Source organism: Phodopus roborovskii, unplaced genomic scaffold (genome assembly GCF_943737965.1).
Source record: "Phodopus roborovskii unplaced genomic scaffold, PHOROB, whole genome shotgun sequence".
Taxonomy (NCBI): domain Eukaryota; kingdom Metazoa; phylum Chordata; class Mammalia; order Rodentia; family Cricetidae; genus Phodopus; species Phodopus roborovskii.
Genome location: NW_026126549.1, coordinates 22,757,345 through 22,780,861, shown reverse-complemented (window position 1 = coordinate 22,780,861; position 23,517 = coordinate 22,757,345). Strand labels below are relative to the sequence as shown.

The following is a 23,517-nucleotide window of genomic DNA, read 5'->3' as shown; positions in this document are numbered from 1 at the left end:
ATATTGCATGTTTTCTCTTATATGTGGACTTTCACTTTTAAGCTTTAGATGTATGTGTGTTATTTAGAATATCTACAGAAGTTAGGGACCAAGGGATATGAGGTGATGTTCCAAGAGAGGGAAAATATAATGTAGTATTATAAAGAGATAAGGGGGGGGGGGGAAATTGGATGATTAAATTCAGAGGGAGATGGGAAGTCAACGTAAAGCAGGGCATATGGAGATGGAAAACTAACACTAAAAGCCTTTTGAAAAGTTATATGGAAACTTACTATGGTAGAAGCATCTTAAAATAAATGGAATTTAAATGGAGTTACATATAATGGAAGAGGCAATGCATAAACTAGACATATTATATGAAGTAAAATCCCCAGTACCAGGAAGAGTTACATCTTGTTGAGCTATTGGCCAAAGGGACCCCACAGACCACATCCCCAAATATTACAGGTAATTGTCATTATTACTGGTTACCTTCCACAACCTGGTGGTAAGTCCCTATTGCTGAAGATACAACTTACATCAATGAACATGAAGAAATAAAACTACTGCCCAACTAGACACTTTACCACCACTGACTACCATTCATAGTAATGGAAGGTATGATGCACATCACTGGAAGGATAGAAATCCCTAATCTCACCAAGCTGTGAACTCTGTGACTGACAACAGTGACCTACCTGCAAGGCATACTGGTGCATAAATACAAGGCATAAATGTTACAGCATAATGTTACAGCATAAATGTTACAGGACTAACCAAACATGTTTTGGTTGGATTAAAGGCCCAGTCCACGAGATGGAAACTGTATCCAACACTGTTAATAAGGCCAGCAACTGAGACTAGACAGGTCATGGGCCCAAGGGGAAAACATACTACTATTATTGTGCTAAAGAAACACAGCAATAAAATGACTCCTAATGGCATTCTGCTATACCCATAGATGAGTTCATTACTCAGCCCACAGCAGGAAAGCTTCTTATGTATATCATAATTAACTGAGACCTAAAAATGGACAATGCAAAGACAAGAAGCCTTGGAGATCCCAGCCCTAAAAAGGCTGCCTTTATCAAAGCCCTTCCCTCAAAGTTTAGAAATCTATCTGGAAGAAAAAAAAAAAAATGGAAAGATTCTAAGAGCCAGAGGCAATAGATGACTCCAAGGAAACAGCACCTTCTAGACACAACAGGGTTGGTGCACATAAGAACTGAAAGAGACTGTGACAGCATGCGCAAACAGTTAAAAGAAATCCTTAATGGTTCAGCCAACATACATTTTTCATGAAGTGATTATCCTCCTGCAGCCTCGACTACCTAGGCCTTTCCCTCTTCTATAGCTGGTTTCTGTGTGGGAAGGAATTATTCTCCAGCTGCTGTGTGCTGCTTTTATCACTAACTGCACTATAAAATATACTAGTAAAAGAGAGACAAACAAGGCTGTAAAATCACATAATGAACCATGACCACTTACTAAAGCCATTCATAAGCAGGACTATATACTGCTTGGCAATCTTTAATTTTCTACCTATATATTTATTTTTCTAATTCTTTTTTTATTTCTAAGAGCTACTATCAAGAAAAAGAATGTCTTTTATTTCTTAAAGTTATCAAGAAAAAAAACCAAAATGTGGGCACATGTTTTCTTTATTGTGCACATATGCACAAAATTAAAATCATGTCAAATTGTATAATACAGTGTTTTCCTGGGTCAAATATATGATTCTTTTTAACAAATAACAAGCACAACAAACACACTTGAGCTGTGATTTCTCCTCTAATTTTAGCACATGGACCTGAAAGCATGAATAAAAACCACAGAAGGATTTCACAAGTCCAACTAATGAAATCTAAATTACAACAGAGCCAATAAAACATTAATGTCTTAGGGTAAACAAAGAATGATCAAAGGATGACATCACTGCCAATTACTGGAGGATATGGGTCAATGGGACAGTCCGCAGTAGTTAACATACTGCCAGCATTCACTGACTAATTATCAGTTTGCAGGTGAGCCCTTCAACCCTTCAGTAATTATACACAAGTTTAAGTATTTTTAAAAAATGGAAATCATGAATAAAAGAGAGCCATAAAACAAGAGGCTCAGCTTTGCAAAACGGAGGATGGGGGCCAGACTAATGGCCTAGGACTGCTGCTGCTCTTTAGTAGGTCAACTTTCTGCCGAATGGAGAAATAGTGAGGGTCCCAATGGAAGATATCAGTTAGAAAAATCAGATTTAGTTCAGTAAATATAATTTTAAGGTATTTGAATGGTAAAAACAATAATTTACTTTGTTAAAATGCTCAATACTGCAAACATTCCAAAATCATGCTGGATATATCTAACTAAAAACCACAAGATTACCATTTTCCATCAATGTTGCCTCTCAAAAATTCAGACACACTCCAAAGTTATGCCACTAAATGACCTCCCATGGAACCCACATTCTGAAACTACATACAAAGCTCACCTTGTCAGAGGCCTCCGAAGCCAAGAGGTTAGTTGCAAGGGTTTGTAGCTTGTGGTGGGCCATATTTTTAAGAGCAGCAAGACTACGTCTTGTCATGGCTTGTTTCAGATTGACTGCTGGATGACTAAGTGAGTCTACTGCAGCAGGAACGGCCTCATCACAAGCATTTAGTATCTCCACCGCTGTTATTCCCATTGCACAGCGATCCAGGGCACCTGGAAGGCAGCGTGTCTACATATATTACACAATACTATCAACTTCCATTTGTTCAGATACAGAAAAGTATGGAAGGAATAGCAGTTTTAATAGGAATGGCTTATCAGTACTCATCCACAAACATTACCTGTACTTCTTTTAGATACTAATTTTCCATGTTGATTCACTATTATTCCTTTTCCTTAAGGCTCCATATGCCTTCCCAGTAAAATCAAATTCAAAGCCAAGACTTTAAAAACCTTCATCAGGACTCTCCCCCTCTTCTGTTTCCCTGGGAATTTTCTTCACTGTCTATCACTTTTACATAATTTACAAACATCAATGATCTCACCTTTCTTATAGTTTTTTTTATCAATAGTAAACAACAACAAAACTCACTAAAATGGATCCATTTTCTCCAACAATTTCTGAAGCTTTTGTTTCTCTAAGAAGCATTCAAAAAACAGGAAGGGAAACCATTGTGTCTTCTCCATTTAGTCTTCTTCATTGCTGGTTACCAAACCCAATGCCTCATACACACTAGGCAGGAAGAAAGTGTTCAACTACTGTGATACATCCCCAACTTTGTGACTTTTAGTTTCATAACCTAAATGTTTCCCTTGTTCATAAAATAAGTACTATTTCTACTCACAGCTACTTCATGGTACCTCATCCGACCTTCCCTTCCACTCATCTCCAACTACATACTTACCAAACTTCCTCATGCATTACCTAAGCTTCATCACCTTTCATAATCCCAAATTATGTTATCAATTTCTCTTCTGTTTTACCTTCTCCATAATTCAAATTACCAGCTCACCAACTGCATATTAAAATTAAAATATAAGATTATTCTTATACATATGAGTGTTTTGCCTGCATGTGTGTCTGTAAACTGCATGAATGTTTGATGCTTGCAGAGGAAAGAAGAGGGTATCAGAGCCTCTGAAAGTAGAGTTGCAGACATCAGTAAGCTGTCAGGTAGATGCTGGGAACTGAACTCGGGTCTTCTACAGTAGCAGCAAATAACCTTAAGTTCTAAGACAGCTCTCCAGTCCCTTACTTAAACTTTTACATGCCTTTTCAAGTCCAGAACTATGAACATAAGAGCTAAAGAGTTTGCAGAGTTTTGCTCACTATAATATGCCTATATGTAGCATTAAGTACTATTGGTTAACTGCATATTTAGTTAACAGCTTAAAATAGAGTTCTTGCAAATCCATGGGTGAAAAAAGCCAATAGATAAAAGCAGAGAAGCCAGATGTATTTCACCTGAGATGGGAGATATATGATTTTTTCTCTTCTTGCTGTGGAAGCTGTAGCTAGTGATATAAAGCTCCCTGGAGAGCCAGGAAGGTACATCCTGAAGGTATTGACATTATTTATTTATTAAATTTATTTATTTATCATATCAATAAAAAATGAAGCTCTATAAATCATCAGATACAGGCAGGATTTGATGTATGAAATGTATTTAAACACTGAAAGCTACTTGAGCCATCATCATAGTGTTTTGGGGAATGGCTGGTTCAAACATAAACCTGCTTATATATATTGAATGCTTTTCTGTTTTCTTAAAAATTAGCACTGCTGGTTGACTTTAGGTTTCATACCCTCAAATACATTTCTTATTCATTTATATGTCATACTTTAGTTGCCTTTTTTTTCTTTTCAAATGCATAGAGATTGCTTGAATTTTTTTTTTAGCATTGAGGGTGATGTTGGCTTTGGTTTTGTCATATATAGCCTTAATTATGTTGGAATATATTCCCTCAAGTCTTACATTCTAGACCTTTTATTATGAAAACATGGTGGATTTTCTTTTCCAAGAGATTCTCCTGCATCTTTTGAAGTAATCATCTAGTTTTTGTCTTTAAGCCTATATATATATATATATATATATATATATATATAATTTATTACATTTACTGACTTGTGTATATTGAACCATCCTTACTTACATCTCTGGGATAATGTCGACTTAGTAATGGTGGAAAAAAAATTTTTTTTGATGCATGTCTATAACTAGTTTGTTACTGAGAATTTTAAAATCTGTGTTCATTGGAGATGTTGAAAATGTTGGCCTATAGTTTATTCTCTTTTCTTTTTTTAACCTGGGTTGGGTATCAGAGTTAGACACTAGCTTCATAGATGGAGTTTGGAAGTGTTCCTTCTGCTCCCTGCCCCACCAATGGTTAAGCAAGATTAGCAGTAGGTCTCAGAAAGTCTGGTAGGTTCTGCTATGAATCCACCTGAGCCTAGACCATTTTAAATCAGAAGGCTTTGCTCTTCATTCATAGTGGTTCTGCTTAGGTAGGTTGTTATCTTTTCTTGGTTTAAGTTTGGTGGTTTGGATGAACCTGGAAATCAATCCATTTCATTTATATTTTCTACTTTAATGAAGCACAGATTTTTAAATTCTAACAGTCTGAGTTTCTTTGATGTCTAAAGAGTCTGATTATCTTGTTTATCTTAGAATGGTTCTTTGTATTTTTGTTTATTTCAATAATTTCTGCTCTGATTTTTATTATTATTTCTCATATTCTAGAATTTGGTACAGTTTGTTCTTGGTGTTTGAAATTCTTGTCTTATATTATCAAGTTATTTATCTGTGTTCCTTTTGATTTTTTAATGTAGGCACTTAGAGCTATAGTTTTGCTTACAAAACTGTTTTTAATGTGTCCCAGAGGTTTCATTGTATTGTGTTTACAATGTCTGTCAATTTAGTTCCAGGAATTTTTTATAGCTTTTTTTTTATTATTATTTCACTGATGTTTTCCTCATCTGTAACCTATGATCTTTCTCTTGCATCTTTAAGACTTTCTCTGCGCTCTTCATGTTTAGTGTGCTCAGTATGATATGCTGTAGTGCCTTTCTTTTCTGATCCTGTTTGTTTGGTGTTCTGGGCTTCTTCCATCTGTATGGGTGTGGGTGTGTCTTTTCCTTGACTTGAGGAAGTTTTCTTCCGGGATCTTGTTAAAGATCATATCTATGTTATTGACTTTTATTCTTCTACTTCATCTATACCAATAATTCAAATATTTGGTTTTTCATGGTGTCACGTAGTTCTTGCATGTTCCTTTTGCCTGTGTTTAATTTTTCATATTCTTTCCTGAATGGTCCGATTCCTCTACTTTATCTCGGACATGATATTCTGTCTTCTATTTGATCCATTCTACCTTAAAAGTTTCCCTCTGAATTTCTAGTTGGGATATTAAAGTTTTCAATTCCATCTTAATTTCAGCTTCATTTCTCTTCACTGTAACTATCTTTTTTAATGAATTCAGCTTACAGATCTTACATTATCTTGGTCATTTTATTTAGCCATGATTTAATCTTTTCTTAGACACAGTTCAATCATTTATTGTTGTCCCTTTTATGTTCACTGAGCTGTTTAGTACCATTTTATTTAAACTTGAATTATTTGATGAACTTTATCATATTATAAGTTCTATCTCCTGGGGTTCATCTATATTTTTCTCATGGAGAACATCTATATAGGTAGGGACTAATAGGGGTCTTGTGGCAGGGGGCAGGAGAAACACTGTCTTGGACTTTCGTATTGCTTATGTTTTTGCAACATGACTGCAGCATGTAGACTTTTTGCCCTGAGTGTCTGATGAGGGATTCTAGCCTGTCTCATGCTGAGCTGGTGCAGGAGTTGCATGATGAGAGCCAGGATTAGGTGTGTGACCTTGTGGAGGTGAACTCACATAATAACCTCAACCCTTCCTTTTTTACACATTTTTAGAAATTATGTGTATGTTTGTGTTTGAATATTTTCATGTGAATGGGAGTGCCTGCAGAAGCCAGAGGAGGTAGTCAGATCTCTTGGGGGTGGAAGGGGTTTGTGAGGTGCCTGTGTGAGTGCTAGTAATCTAACAAGGATCCTCTGCTCTTTACAGCTGAGTCATTGCTCCACCCAAGCAATGCATCTCTTAAAAACACACAAAAAGGGATCAGAAAGAAATATGTCACAGCATTAATATTTACCACAGAGCTGTATGACCTCAGTGTCCCTTTCTTCTCTTTCAATCTTTAGTGCTTTTAAAATATAACAGAAAATATTAATCACTCTTACAATATAAAGCAGAATAAATTTAAATGCAAAAGAAGTCTGTTAGATTTCAAGGATGCTTCCTCTTGTAAAGATTGCAGAAGATATGCCTACTTATTTCCAAAGGGCCTGAAAAGTACTCCCTACCCCTTAGCAGTACAAGAAAAAAAAATATGTCTCCAATCTTCTTCCAAAGGACTATGTAGAAGACACTGAGGGGAAAACATTTAGTGGAATAAAAACATTTAGAATAATCAGTATAAATAATTAATAAAAACTGCCACTCAAAAGAAAAGTTTTAATCACTGATACATATTACTTAAGATTGCAAAAGTAGAATCAGATACACTTTAAAAAGAAAACTTAAGCTAAAATATTACATTACCTGCCTAAATATTCCTAGTAAAACTGAATTCATCTGTGTGTTTACATCTACCAGCATCTGTGCTTTTCAGCTAAACAATATTTATGCTACACCATACCCTGTACATAAAATTGAAAGTTGAAATTCCACATGTGGTTCCTAAAGCCTACAACCTCCATGTCAATTTGGCTCCTAAAATTACCTAGCCAGCATCACTTTTCTGCTGTGCACATAAAATATGGTTTTATCTTTTACAACTGTTTCTGAACACAGACAATACTGGCTCTTTCAAGCTTGCTTGGCAATTAATACCATCAATAATATATTTATGGTATTAAATATCAATGAATATTTGTCATCATCTGCACATTATCCTCGATTGCATGCCTTTATGAACTGTCAAACCACTCTACAAGATCTAACATAAAACAACAAATAGATGAATGCTACATATGTCTTTATGTATCAAAGTAAGAGAAAAGATACTTATAAGAAATATAAATACATTTTTGAGCTTTACTCTCATATAAAGAACTATTTTCAGGAAATCAAATACATCCTTTTAGCTTTCTATTCCGTCTCCACGTTTATTCTTACCAGTGTCCATCTGCCAGACATACACAGAGCCATCAGTGCATCCCACCACCAGGTAGTCATCAGAAGGCCTCCACTTGATCACCTGAATAGGAAACAGGTGACGAGACGCCAACATGATGCATTTTTTCTCCCGCAAACTTAGAAGTCCTACTGAGTGGTCACTGGCTACAGAACAGATGCAATGTTGAACTCTTGCCTAAAAAAGAAGGATAAGCTTCCATCATATTTATATTAAAATTAGAGTAAGACGGGTCTTGTCTCCCAGTAACTTAAATGAAAATCACTTATATGTGTGCTCCACTAAAAAACAACCATATTATCAGATCATTTTGAACAATTTCTTCCTTGAGATTATAAATAAAAGTTTCTGCCTCAAATAGATATGCTTTCAAAATGCTAAATAATGCAAAGGTTAAAGACTGGGAAAATGTCACTAAAATGTGAAAAGGACCTCACCAAAAAGGAAAAAAAAAAAAAATGCCATATCTGAGAAGGCAATACTGGGCAGCAAGGAGATAGAGGTCATGTGTCATGTGGTCGGTTAGGTGTTCGCTTTCCACAACATGAATTAACTTTTCTTTGTTTCCTGGGAGAGCAGCTTTCTGTGGACTTCCTTTGTGTCCATGATTCATCTAGACCCATGCTCTTCCATGCACTTTTGTCCCAACATAAGCTCTTCCCAGTCCTGCCACCACAGTCATTCCTTGAGGGCCACAGCTATCATGCATTGTCTGCAGACTGGCATTCCTGCTCCCTTTGTGGAGTCTGTTTATAATGCCAGAAGGTGCAGCACTTCAATTAACCACACACAGCTGAATGAACATTCTTCAGTGTATTCTCAGCTTATCACACTGGCTTCCGCCCTTCAATTTCCTTTTAAAACGATATTGTTTATAAATAAGCAAAGAAAGTACAGATTTCCACTAGCAAGAGAGAGCTAAAACTACAGTATAGAAAATTAAAAACTAAAGACTTTTAATTTCTATAGGACATTTTGAAAGCAATTTAAAATTTAATCATATGAAAACAACCATCTGACTTTATTATGACTACCTCTTAATAAAATAAGGCCCATAAAGCTATACATAATCGCTTTTAACAGCCCTAAAAAAGAAACCTGCAAATGTACGGTGCTCTGCTTCTACCACACAAACACTGCTGTGAGCTAAAAGCAACATTTCACTAATTCTCCATGTAAGAAATGCCAAATGTGTTGGGTGAAAGGGGTAGGGAGAGGGGAAGCATATGTGCAGGAGGAAGCTGGAGCTATGTAGCTTTTGTTTTATTGACACTGTGCTTGGTGTTTGTTCTGTTTTGTTTTGGAGCCAAGTATCTTGATGGGGCACAGGCTGGCCTCAGACTTGTGATATGCCTGGCTCAACCGAGTACTGGGATTACAGGCAACCACTCATCCTGAGTTCTAATTTTAACCATAGGATTTCCCAGAACCTTTACAATGCTAATGTGAACTTAACTGCATCATTCATCTCTAAACCTGTCTGCCATGATCTTACTAAAGCACACTCCGGAGGTCCTTTTCTCCTGTGATGCTCAAAGATCTAGACCAAGTTTTCTCTATATCACTGTGTGGCAGCCTGGACACTAGATCTGAGTGTGCCTCTCTCTGGGGCCAACTGCTTTCCCTATCTCTCTTCACCATGAGAATACAGTTAGCTATATTTCGAACTCTGGTGAATGTTTATAATTGCAAAAAATCTTACAGTTAAGAAAACTAAGTTCACAGAGACATTACAAACTTTACTTAAAGCATTACACAGAATTGTCTTAGGCACTTATTAAGCTTGTTTATAAATATTCAATGTGTTTTTCATTTAAAGAGATACACTATCAACTGACACGAACTAGTTTTACAATTACCAGATAATAAAAATAAACTGAAAAACTAAAATATAATTCAAATTAAGCCACAAAAGAATAAAACTGGGAAAATTCATACATCATGAGGCCTCTACTTTCAATTATTTTACAAAACATACACTATCGATCAGTTACACGAGACATATATTGCTAACTCCAGATAAAACACAGTTTAATATAACAGATGCCTTGCATGTCTATGAATTATCATTAGTACTAACTTTGGATTTGTCAAATAATTCACTCATTTTAAAAGAGAGGAGTGCTATATCAATAGATAGTGGATTTTCTAATTTACATCAGGTATTTAATTTTTTTAAAGATGGTTTATTTATTTCTCTCATAAGAAACGATGCTCTTTATCTCTGACCATGACTATCTGGGCAGACGTATTTCTAACAGCATTACTTTCACTCGGCTCACATGCTTCAATGAAGCCTGCTCAGCCACAGCACTCAAATCTTCTCCACAACTTTTGGGTTTACTGCCTGCTTCAACTCAACAGTAAACTGACTGCTGTATGTAAGGACCTAAATTTGAATTCCCAGCACCCACATTAAAAGCCAAGCACACTGGTGCATAGTTGCAAGACCAATTCTGGGGGAGACAAGCCAATCCTGACCCAACAGTATCCACTGTAGACGGTTGGTGAGCTCCAGATCCTAGGGAGAAAATATCTCTTACAAAATAAGATGAGCCGGGTGTTAGTGGTGCACACCTTAAATTGGCAAGTATCCCACCAAATGATGTTTGGTCATTTATAAAAATTATATACTATCTCTGTAAATAATAAAAAGTATTTGAAGAAATAACCTTAGCTTTACTACAATAAACAGTCTTGAGTTAACCAAAATAATCAAGAATGAAAACATGTGCATGCACCACACACACACACACACGCACACACACACACACACACACACACTCACACACACACACACAATATCACTAAGCTCAAGAAAGCATAGTTATTAGAGGTACTTAACTCATAAGAAAATATGGTCCTCTGTTTTTTAACTACAGATTAAAATAAACCTAATTTTTCTTCTTTCAAGAAAATGCTAGTTCAAACTAGCATAGAATGGAAATAACTCAATATAGAAAACCTCATTAATTTTAATTCCACTAATTAATTCTGAGTTGATGGCTACCCTTGAAGCCTGGATGAACAATTTAACAATAAGAACAAAGCAAATGCCTAGCCTATTTAATTAAAAAGGAAAAAGACCATTCAAGTACTACTTAGGTACTAATTTTGATTCAATGATTAGAATTATGATAAATAATTCTTAGCTACGTATTAAATAAAGCACTTAAAAGATTGCTAAAACACAATTAACATGTCCTGTTCTCAGAATTATTAAAGAAGCACTTCCTAAAAATATCTAACAACTCACATTTCTTGACGTACATCCAACTTTCATTATGAATAAGTTCTAGAGATCATAGCACTAAACATCTACTTCATATATAATGACTAATTCCATAACCTATTATCAGAACTCATTATTCTACTACTTCAGCATGAAAACACCAACTGAAGATGACTTAACAATAACAAGATATGGTATAAAACATTTGATGGTATAATTAAAATTACTATACAAGTAAAGCATGGTAACTCATATCTATAACACCAGTGCTTGAGAAACTGAGACACACACAAGCAAGATGACTCAACTAAAAATGCAAACATTTTCACCAAAACTTACTTGGAAAGAATTCATGCTCCAAATTCTTTCAATCATTTGCAGATTTAAAATTTTTGGTGGGGGGTGTATAAATTATATGCATCTCTGTGCAAATATGTACATTATAAGACATACATAAGCACAACTTTTTTTGTTGAGACCGGGTTTCTTTGTGTAGCCTTAGTTATCCTAGGATAACTCAATGTATAAATTAACAAACTTAAAATGGGATTTTAAAAATTATTTATTAATGCTCATAACAACATTAGATTAGCCAATGACACAAGGCACAATAATTATCATTATAAGATTTCACTGTTGATGACAGTGGATACTAATATGCTACACAACTATGACCTTTGGCTATTCTTCCAGTATGTTTGAGTGAAATTGTCAAATAATGAGGAAGACAGAGCCCAAACTGGAAAATCTTGTCACCAAATGAAGCTTCCAGTCCTGGGGTTTGGTTATATCTAATTGAGTTGTTGGCCAAAGTGGTGGCATTAGAACCCCTGAACAACCAAAGCTGTTGCCAGGGATGCTCTCCGCAAACTGACAAAAATGCCCCTTTGATGAAGACAATACCAACACACTCACTAAGCATGCATTAGTCAAACTGGTACCTACATAGAGACTTCACCCCTCTATTCTAACATCTTTGGTACAGGAAGGTACTCTGCACTCTACCAAAAGAGAAACATAAACACCAATGCACCACAAACCCTTTGATCTACAATGCTGTCCATCATGCAAGGTATGCCAGTGTAATAGTGGCACAAAGCTGATTTAACTTAAGGCCTACTCCACAGGCTAGAACCCATACCCACCACTGTTCTAGTGATCAAGAATCTTAGACTAGATAGTCCACAGATCAAGGATAAAACCAAATACTAAGAAAAAGAGAGAAGTAGCAATAAAATGACTCCTTATGACATTCTGCTATACTCATAGATCACTACCTTGCTTAGCCATCATCAGAGAAGCTTCATCCTGAAGCAAATTGGAATAATAAAAAGAACCCCCAGCCAAACATTATGCAAAAATCCAGAGACCGTGAAAAATCAAATTCTTCCCCTTAGGACTCAGGGAACCCCTCAGTAGAAGAGACAGAAAGAATGTTAGAGCTAGAGGGGAATGGAGGACACTAAGTAAACAATGCCCTCTAAATCAACAGTGTAGATCCACACATGAACTCACAGAAACTGAGGCAGTATGCAGAGAGCCCACAAGGGTTTACTCCAGATGGGGTCCTAGAGCTGAAGGAGAAGTAGATACACACCCCAACCCTAACCCGGATGCTATCTTCAACTGAAAACCACTTGAACAAAAATTCAGTCTCCTCCATGAGAGTCTCACTGGGAAAACAAACTAAAAGCTGGCCACATTCCCAACAGTAGATGGGCAACAGAAAATGGATTCTAGGGCATCTTTGGAGGTTCATAGTAACATAAAAATCACATGATTTTTCTTTCCTTTTAATTTTCTTAGTTTTGTTTTTATTTTACTTATATATTTTTTTTCTCTCTTTACCCTACAGGTCTTTTGCGTGTGTACATATATACACACACACACTATAGCTTCCAGTTTATAGTGTTTTATGGGATGTATGAATGTGTAAATGAGGTGGTCTGTTTCTTGTGCTTTCTCTTGGGCTTGTTTCCTTCTGTTTGTTTGCCTTATCCTATTCAAATATGTTAGCTTTTTAAACTTTTTTATTTTATTATTATACCATAGAAACCTTTTTGTTTGCTAAGAGACAAAGGGTGTGGATCTGGATTCAAGGGGAGGTGGGAAGAAACTAGGTGGAGTAGAGAAAGAGGAAACTGTAATCAGGATATATTACTAAAGGGAGAAAAAAACCTTTGATTAAAAAAATAACAAATCTTTAATATTTTTCATGCCAATTTGTGACAGCTATATTAGACACTACACAATACAAGGCAGGGCAGGTTAACCTAGAGACAGGAGAGAAGCCCTAGTCCCTACTTCACATGACCTGTCAGATCTACATGACCCCAACTGGATGCATTCCCCTACATATGGAATTGGGGTGGGGGGATAGGAGGGGAGGGTGGTTAGGATGCATGTGAGAGGGCAGAGAGGGTAAAAGGGAGGGAGGAAAGGAGGAAGGGAGGAAGAAAGGAAGAGAAGGAGGGAGAGGGAACTGGGATCGACATGTAAAATAATAAATGAAATTTTAAAAAAATGCTTTGACTCCAAAATTTAAGTTCAAGGACAAGTTACTGGGGAAAAGGATTTCTATTTTTGTTTCCACAGAAAATGAAAAGATGTGGATTCCTTCCAAACTAATGTGGTTTGATCAAGCCAGACCGCCCAAAACAGAGTACCAGGTGATCCTACATTCAAAACAGCTGGACAAAGCAGCCTTACAGACTACAGCCAGGATTTCTGCATCTTCTTAGAATCCCCCATGACAGCGCCCCTTACCAGCAGGAAGTAGTTTGGAAAGAAAGACGCCCAAATTCCCAAATATTGTGTATAAATGTTTGTTTTCATTTAAATGGACTTGGTTATATAAAATAAATAAATAAATAAATAAATAAAATATACAAATTTTAAAGAAATATTACCCTTAATGTCATATTAAAAATATTCTTTAAAAAAAAAAAAAAAACAAGGCAGGGCAGGAAGATTATGAGCTCTATGCCAGTCAAGGCTACACAGTGCAGTATTATCTCAAAAAAAAAAAAAAAAAAAAATTCCTGGGATGGAACTAAATGATACTCACTTGTCTAACATGTATGAGAACGCGACCTTGAGTTTAATGTCCAGCCCTCAAGCTTGGTTTTGTTTCTAATGGAAGAACTATACAGCAAAATCTACCAATTCCTCCCTAAACATTTAACCTAGATGTGCACTTGGGAGACAGCCTTGCACACCTACCTCTTTGTAGCAGTATGTACCATATGATAGTGATGGTACCACTGCCCATCCCTGTAAATGTTCATAAACTTCCATTTACTAAGACTTAGAGGAACCAATAAATAGAGGTTCTAGTATTTCTTCCCATAACCCAATTTAAAGGCTCACAATTTCAACTTCTGCCTCCACAGTTTTCAACTGATCTCAAAATATTGATTCCATTAAAAAAAAAGTTTCATTGCTATAGAGATGGACTGAGCAGTCTATCACTTACAGTATTTTATAGATCAAAATTCTTCACAATATTAATTATGTGTTAAAGCAGTGTGTGTGTGTGTGTGTGTGTGTGTGTGTGTATTAATGGCATCAAATGCTAAATTAAAAATAAAGAACAACAATAAACAACAGGATGTTTAGCCAAATAAAAATTCTTTTTGTGGAAAAAAATAATAATCGGGGTAAGGACAAGTGGAAAAATATTAGACCAAAATATCAAGACAAATATTTAGTTTTCAAAGAAATCTAATCCTAATGTTTAAAAGGGTTCACTGAATTTGCCAGTAAATAACCCCCCCACACACACCTTTCAGTTCATTAGGGCTGAATAGCCACAAGCTATCTTGGTGTCTGAAAGTCAGAACATACTGCCTACGGCATTCTGTCTGACCTTATACATTTTACAGAATTCCCAGAAAGCTCTCATGTAATGTGTTCTTAAGCATGAATTACAGAAATTACAGGCAGGTAGTTCATCCCACCCACTATCTCCCGAGGGAGATGATTACACTTTCCCATAGATTTCAATGCAAACAATATTAATTTTTATTTTCTAGTTTGGCTACTTTGTTTCCTAGACTAAGTTACTCCTTTGTTGGCATTGTTTGAGGAGCAGTCTTGTATTTGTCTCAATAATTCTCTCTGTATAAATATACTCAAAATATATGACCATTTGACTGCCTCTCCTTTTAAGTATACCCATCATTAGAAAGCTATAAGTGAGCAGCTCCTTTTGCTCATGAATCAATCCCACTTGTCTCTTACTCATTAGTTCCTATACTTCCCAGAACTCTTTCTTTGGAACATACATGTGCCTTTAAGGTGTCATTTACCATTCTAAATAGTCCACCTAAAAGGACAGGCTATGACATTAAACTTTAATTTCATTTCCATACTTTCACACAACTATCTCAAAACAGAATTTTTTTCAATATCAGAAATGAAACTTTATTGAAAACAATAGGGAGCGGTTTCATTATCTATTTTATGAGATTATATGAGCCAAACAAAACACTGACTAACCAACTACATGAATAACATTACTTCTAAGGATAATTTTAACATCCTACTTTATTCTACGTGTGTGTGTGTGTGTGTGTGTGTAGTGAATAAATATATAGTTTAAATATATGTAATCACACTTTTTAGTGTAAACATATAGTATAAATATATATTTATAATAAAGATATATAAGATGGGTAATTAAACTCTTCCTCTTTATTCAAAATCAACAAATTAATATGAATATTTCATATAAGGTTCAGACAATACCAGAGAAAGATTCATTTAAAAATAATATAGTGATTATGTTATATTAAGAATGAGAAGTTTTATTTTTTCTTATACCAGTTATTAAAAAAGGTTTCATATTTTAGTCCAATCACTGCCTTACTCAAGCTTTATTGAACTTTTTAGCAAGGAGGGGATTCCAAACTTCAAAAATGTGAAACTACACCAAAAAAAAAAAAAAAAAAAAAAAAAAAAAAACCCTCCACAAAAACTAAATTACATAAAGCTGAAAATATCTGTAGGTTAAAGAACTGAAAGGTAGCTGGATGGGGGGATGAGGGGGGTGGCACATGCCTTTAATCTCAGTACGCTGGAGGCAGAGGCAGGTGGATCTCTGAGTTCAAGGCCAGCCTGGTTTACAGAACCCAGGACACTCAGAGTTACATAGAGAAAACCCTTGAAAAAAAAAAGGAAGAAAAAAGAAAAAAAAAAAAAAACTCAAAGGTATAAACCAGAAGAAAATCCAATAATAAAAAACCATATAAATTTTATATTTTAGTTAACTCAAACTAATAACATTAAGAGGAAATCCATTCACAACATCAAAAGGAGATAAATCTTAAGTATTTTCCCTGGGGGCTGTAGAGATGGCTCAGTGGCTAAGAGCACTAGTTGCTCTTCCAGAGGACCTGGGTTCAATTCCCAGCACCTACATAGCAGCTCACAACCATCTGTAATTCCAGTTCCTGGGAATCTAGTACCTTCTTCTGACCTCTGAGGGAAGCAGGCAAGCACATAGTGCAAAAAAATATATGCAGGCAAAATACTTACACATAAATTAAAATCTTTTTTTAAATTAATTTTATTTGAGCTAGTTAGATGGCTCAATGAAATGCTTGCTGTGCAAGCATGATGGCCTAAGTTCAGATTCAGAGTCAATATAAAAGCCAGGACAGCAACTCATGCTTGAATGCCCGGGGACAGTCAGATTACAGGTGGCTCGTGGGTCACTCAGTCAAATCAGAATGGTGAGTTTCATGTTCAGTGAGAAACTCTGCCTCACTAATGGAATGAAAACAGTCTCAAAATACAATGAATTAAGTATAAAGAAAAAAAAGAACATTACAGATAACTACATTATTTAAGTTATTTATGCATATGGTTGTTTTGCTTGCATGCATGTATGTATTTACACCAGGTGCATGTGGAGTTTGATCAAGGAAGGCAGAAGAAGACATCAGAATCCCTGAGGCGGAAATTATAGATGGTTGTGAACTGAGAGTCCTGGCAACTGAAACTGTATACTCTGAAAGAGCAACAACTGCTCTTCACCGCCAAGCCATCTCTACAGTTGTGAAAACTTCATTTTAATAAACTCTAACAGTCCTGCTTCCTGTTTTTCCTTAATTTATATTAAAATGTTTATTTTGCTTGCTTCAGACACCAAGTTAGGTTTATAAGCATTGCTTCAAAACATAACATTCAAATTCAAATAACAACAAAATTCCAGACTACAAAATGTGAAAAAAATTCTAGCCAGGAAAAAAAATATTTCAGTCTTTTCTTTACAATAAATATATACAATAAATTATATATATATATATATATATATATATATATATATATATATATGAGAACCTAAGACTTTTGGAAGATTGCAGAAGAGGAGGAAGAATATTATAAAGCCAGAGAACCAGGATGCCTGTTGTAAATAGTATCTCCTAGATATAATGGAGATACTACATCCAAGAGATCTTGACAAAACAGTTGCCACCTGAATAATGACTATGTAAGTTGACATGCCAATATTGACAGGGTAAATTTCACAACGTCCTACCCATAAATGGAAACCCTATAGGCAATTAATGGCTGCTGAGGAGAAAGAATCAATTTTTCCAGGAACAAGCCTCCTGATAAGTTATATATCCCCAAGAGCTCAGCCCTAAACATGTGCACATCCAACCAATACTAAATGGATTCTGTAAGGTAAGGATGTGTGTGTGTGTGTGTGTGTGTGTGTGTGTGTGTGTGTGTGTGTGTGTGTGTGTAACTATTTAAAAAGAGGAGGTCATAAATTTGAAAAGGAATAGGGAGATGTAGAAGGGTTGCAGGGGAAAATGAGGGGTAGATATGATGTAAATATAGTACTCACATATAAAATTCTAAAAAATAGGGGAAATTACACATAAAGAGATAAATTACACATAAAGAAAATCTAATTTGTTCATTGCTCTTCCTGCCTATGAACATTTGCCAAACTAATATACACTTAGTCATATAATATATTCATATTATAATGTCAGAGCATAATGTCATATTCATAATGTCAGAGCAGTACTAGGAAACAGAAATCCACATTGGCAAATGAAAGCACAAACACAATGATTTCACTAGATGCCTTTAATTCTGTTTTCACAAATCCATGCTGCCCCCTTCTGGATCATTTTAGAGATTATGTGACAATGTAAGTTCTATAACATAGTAAGTTTTTTAAAAGTTTTTTAGCTAACATATTAAAGAATTTCTGTCCACATGCAGAAGTATAGCAGTGGCACTAATTATTAATTTTTCCACATAGTCTGCTGTAAATAGATGTACTAACAAAAAAGCAGCTCTGACAAATGTCATCATCAATGTAAGTGAGAAATAAATATTAGGTTCATATTTACCAAAAGCCAATAAAATCTACACTTTTAAAAGCCACATTCTCTGTTCCATTCCATACTTTCTCCCTTTACTTTGAAAAGCAAACCAGAATGTAAACTTGGTACTTATCCTTCCATTTCAATTTTTATTCGTGTACTGCCTGTGCATGTATCTGGATGACCCAAATACGCAGTAAGTAAAAGTATGTCCTTAGCATGTACAAAAACATTCTAAACTCAGCGGCCCCATTCTACTGAAAATCAACTGGGGAAACATAGAAAGTACATGTAAAGACATCTACTAGTCTACTGGGTTACTCATGTTGTAAGACTTAGCATTACATTGCTACCTATGCTGTCTGTCCATATACTTTCTTATGGGAAATGTTTTATAAAGCACTCCTGATATTTTAGAATTCTTTTGTTCTTTTAGGATTTTTTTTTCCAAACTCCAGTTCCTTTCTCTATTGATAACCTATGTGAGAACAAAAACTTTTGGGTCTTGGTAAGTGTGGATGCTAGAATTTATAGCAAAAACAGAAGTACTGGATAACAGAGGAGGCAAAGTAAGCTGGTAGAGGGGAGGTATCAGAGCATTCTCCTGTGACCCACAGTCCTAATGAGAGAGGGCAAGAAGCCATCTTCAGCCACAGCACTGGGAGTGTTAGTGACAGCTCCCTCCCCTCTCCCCAACCCTCTCCCTCAGATTCCAGACATCTAGAGCACCCTTATGGTTCTCTTCACCTAGATTTTAGATGTCAATAATTCACCCAAATCAACCTTGGACAGCTGTTCAATCTGGAAAACAAACATTCTATTGTTATTCATTCTGAGTTGCTTAGATTCCTCAGGTGTCAAAGTAAAATGGATCTGAAACTTATAGCTCTGCAGTGTTAAAGGTGAGCATTCAAAAGGGCTGGAGAGATGGATCAGTGGGCAAGAACACTTGCTGCACAATCCTGAAGACCCGAGTTCAGATTTTTGGAAAAAGATATCAAAAAATACAGCTCAAAATAAAGTAAGGAAAGAAAGAATGACTTTTTAAAAAACGTCTTAATTGTCTGCTGAGATAAGTGTTTGAGTGAGGAAAGAGCATGCCTTCAGTCACACCTTGTTTATTAGGATGGCATTAGTTTATCTGGTAAAGCAGACCACTGACTTCTTCATCCCCACCTAAGCTTGAAAACAACGAATACCTTGTTTAGTTCCTTGACTTACCAATGTTTCCTTTCCCCTGCTCATAATCACAGTTTAAATAAATGACATCAAGTTCCTAAGCACACTGTCTCTACCAGAGTGCATGCTTATAGTCATTTTGATTAGATGGACTCAAAATCAATGGTATCAGAGATCTTTGGGGATTTTTAAATTGCTCTGAAACAAAATTTGCCAGTCCATTCAATAAGCATGCTCCTAACTGCTACTAGAGCCATGTTATATAAGAAAGTTTTGTTGACTCCTGTGATATTTCCTTTAAGTCACTGTGGATTCCATTTACATGCCTGACAGCAACGAAGACCCCTCTACCACAGAGAAATTATCAGAGATAAAACAACTTACACTACAGTTTTCAGGTGGGACCAGAAGTTGTGTGATCTCACCACCATGAACACAGAAGATATGCTTCATTTCTCCAGAAAATATGTCCCAAATTATGACAGAAAAATCCACACCTCCAGATATCAGGTATCTTTGGTCATAGCGAGCTGAGACCTGATGAGGGTATAGCAAACATGTGACTTTGTTCCGATGGCCACGGAGAGTTCTGTGAGGGGGCCAACCTGTGAAGGAGATTGAGGATTCAAAATTGGAAGATTGAGGTCTTCACAACCCTTCTACCAGCAAACATAAATATCAGAAGAGCTGCAACTTTATTTCTAGGACTGGTCTATGAAGCTGATGAGCTACTACTTACCCAAGGCTAACAGACCTGTAAAGCAGAGCTGGTCTATGTGCAAATGTGCTATATATGTCAAATTGTCATATTCTAAATAATTAGTACAAAAAGAAATAATATGAAGTATTTCACTATAATTCCCATATTTATAAAAATAGAAATGAAAATAATGTTGCTATATTGGGCTACTTAACATATATTATAGTAGCTAATTTCCCATGTTATATTTAATGCTTTATCAAATGTACATTAAACTACCAACTAGACTTATAACTATACCAGTAGGTTTTATTTCTTAAAGTACAGCATAGAGATATTCTCAACATCACGGTTACAGATTCCTGAAAACACAGTGGACAGAGGTAGATCTTCAGTATACCTCTTCTGAGCATGTGTTCTCCTTGCAATAGCTGAACTATAGCCGTTTGGGTGGCAGGTACAATAATTATGCTTCCATCTTCCCGGCCACAAACAAGTCGTCCGTGGGCTGGTATGTAGACACTTGCAGTCACTTTAAGAGGTTCATTGCTGTTGGGAATCACACTTAGCTGATCTATGATTCCAGCAGGACAAGGCTTCAGTTTGTCAAATGCCTCTTGTAAACTAATACAAGTTGTCATTTTTATCCCTGTAGAGGTTTGGTGTCATATAAAATAAATACATTTATGTTAAAAAAAAATTAGTATCATTAAGTAAATAATATGGACTGATTTAGTAATGTACCAAAAGTTACTTTCACCAAATATAATTCTTAGAAGAATACGATACATAAATATTTTCAACTTTGTTATGATTCAATATGTTATAATAAAAGAGTTATGGATTTAATGCACAAGATTTACTATTACCTTCATCGCCTTCCTGTTTATCAGCTATGTCTGATACGTTCCAAATATTTAACCTTCCAGAAGAATCACCCTGAATTAATAGCTTATGCGAATGTTCCTTGCATCCATAGAAAAACCGAGTAACAGGAGGACAAATTACCAACTGCCAAAAAAAAAAAAAAGTATCTTTAGTGTATTTGGAATCAAATATTTATAGATTAACACGTGTTCAAATAAAGGTGTTTGATGCTTTTACTCATTTCCCAGTTCTAAAAGTACTTACAGGATTATTATTTAATATATTTGCATTAATATATTCATGACAACTGCAGTACAACAAAAATACTAAAAGAATGAAAAACTGTATAGCTTTTCTGTGAACTAGTCTTTATAGTCTTTGGTTAAACTTTATAAAAACTGGTTACCAATCACAGGGTAATATACCTACTTATTGTTAAATAATTACTAATAGAAATTAGGTCATTCTTAACTAAAAAAAAGTTTCCACTTAAAAGACCAAAACTTAAGACCTTTACACATAAGCAACACTAAATGGACTCGGCAAATTGTATTTGATTATTTTAATTAAAAACTACAGTTAATAGGGAGTTGCTGTAACAGCTATAATCACCAATATCATATTTCAGTGTACCCGTGTCTCACACCATATCATACATACATTTCAATTTAAAGTACGCTAGCATATACAAGAGAGATTAAAGCAAAATTATATGATGGCTAATGATTATCAACAGGACGGGACCTAGACTCAGGAAAGATGGGAGCCTCTGAACACATGTACAAAGGATCTTTGAGATTTGGTTAACACAAGTGAGAAGATCCATCCTGAAAGTGTGAGCACCGTTCCATGGGCTAGTGAACAGAAGGCAGGCTGAGCATCAGCATTTCTGGTTATGGAAGCAATGTAACCAGCTGCTTATGCTACTGTCACTAAGATATCCCCATCATGATGGACTGCATCCTCAAATAATGAGTAAAGCAAACTTTTATTTCCTTATATTGCTTTTGCTAAGTATCTTGTCACAGCAACAAGGTATCTAACTAACACAATATTTTATATTTTGTTTTATTAATGCAGTTTTTCAAACACACCATTATCGGTTTAGCTGAAAGTGACTGACTAAGCTGGACAGTAGCAAGTTCAAGAAAATAGAAAGCAAGTAATTTATACAGAATTTTAGAATACACATAGACATACAAATTCTATACTCAAAATGATCATAGAAGAATTCCATTCCCTTCTCCTTCTCCTCTATTGATGGGAGGGGCATGAGGTTCAGAGTTCAGATAAAACTGGAACTCAGAACCAGAACAAAGTATTGAAAACTTTTCTCCCCAAACAAAGCTTCTTTCTTACTACTCCCAGAGACCAGCGTGTAAAATACAATATAAGTGTCACTGCATTTCAATTTTGTTTCTGTATATGAGCATTTTGTCTGCTGCCATAGGGACCAGAAAGGGTATTGGTTCCCCTAGAGCTACAGTTATTTCAGTTGGGAGCCACCATGTGGGAGCTGGGAATTGAACCCAAATCCTCTGAAGAACAGCCAATGCTCGTAAACTCTGAGCAATCACTCTAGGTCCTGCATTCAGATATAAACAGACAGTACAAAGGCTTTTTAAAAGCATAGCAAGTTGCTATTTTAATACAGAAAAATACTCAGTTTTCATTTTTAATACCCATTTATTTGAATCACCACTTCATTTCAGAAAGAGTGTAATGTGGGACTCAAGTAACAAAAAGCATTAACACATAATCACCCTTGTTCTTGAGAAACTATCTTCAGTGTGTTTTAACTGTGAATGTGAATTTTATGAGAAAAATCAAAAAATGATCATATAAATCATATTTACTAAAAAATCCTATTTATGTATTCAGTACATAATCAAGATAAGATCACTTGTATTGTTAGATAAAAGCAGGTCCTATTTAATAGTTATATATTGTTAAAATCTGAAAATTTTTAAATGTGCTTATTTGACCATATCAATTTTTTTTTTTTTTTTTTTTTTTTTTTGCAAAATCTAACACCCTGCTAGATGTTACTGAATCTTTCCAAAGTCTAGACACACCAATTTAACCATCAATTATAAATGATACCTGAAGAACTTTACCTCTTTATCTTTTTTATCCAAGAGGCTATGTTGCACAGGAGGAATTAAGTTTTCAACTGCTTTCCCCACATCACTGCGGAATGAATCACTAGCTGGAAGGCAACTGAAATAGGAAAGTAAGTATCCCCCTTAAAAATCTGAGGGCCGAGCATGATGCCACACACCTTTAGTCCCCCACTCTTGGAGGCAGAGACAGGCAGATGTGTGTGTTTAAGGGAAGCCTAGTCTACATAGTAAGTTCTAGAATAGCCAGAACTATATACTGAGACACTGTCTATCTGTCTCTCTCTCTTTCTCTCTCTCCATATATATATTTACATATATATATATATATATATATATATATAATGAATCATGTAATATAGTTTCATATATAA

The 23,517-nt window shown here is 35.5% G+C and overlaps 1 protein-coding gene across 2 annotated transcripts in view; it reads right to left on the bottom strand.

Moving 5' to 3' along the window:
* The window catches only part of Wdr7 (WD repeat domain 7), a 233,874-nt gene that overhangs the window by 193,914 nt on the left and 16,443 nt on the right, over positions 1-23,517 (bottom strand). For both annotated transcript variants that reach the window (XM_051201101.1, XM_051201102.1), the window contains exons 9-14: positions 23,141-23,243; positions 21,026-21,167; positions 20,557-20,805; positions 19,841-20,061; positions 7,678-7,873; positions 2,465-2,679 (exon numbers count right to left, since the gene is read on the bottom strand). In XM_051201101.1, the coding sequence (XP_051057058.1) occupies positions 2,465-2,679; positions 7,678-7,873; positions 19,841-20,061; positions 20,557-20,805; positions 21,026-21,167; positions 23,141-23,243 (1,126 nt within the window). The remainder of the gene's footprint in view (positions 1-2,464; positions 2,680-7,677; positions 7,874-19,840; positions 20,062-20,556; positions 20,806-21,025; positions 21,168-23,140; positions 23,244-23,517) is intronic.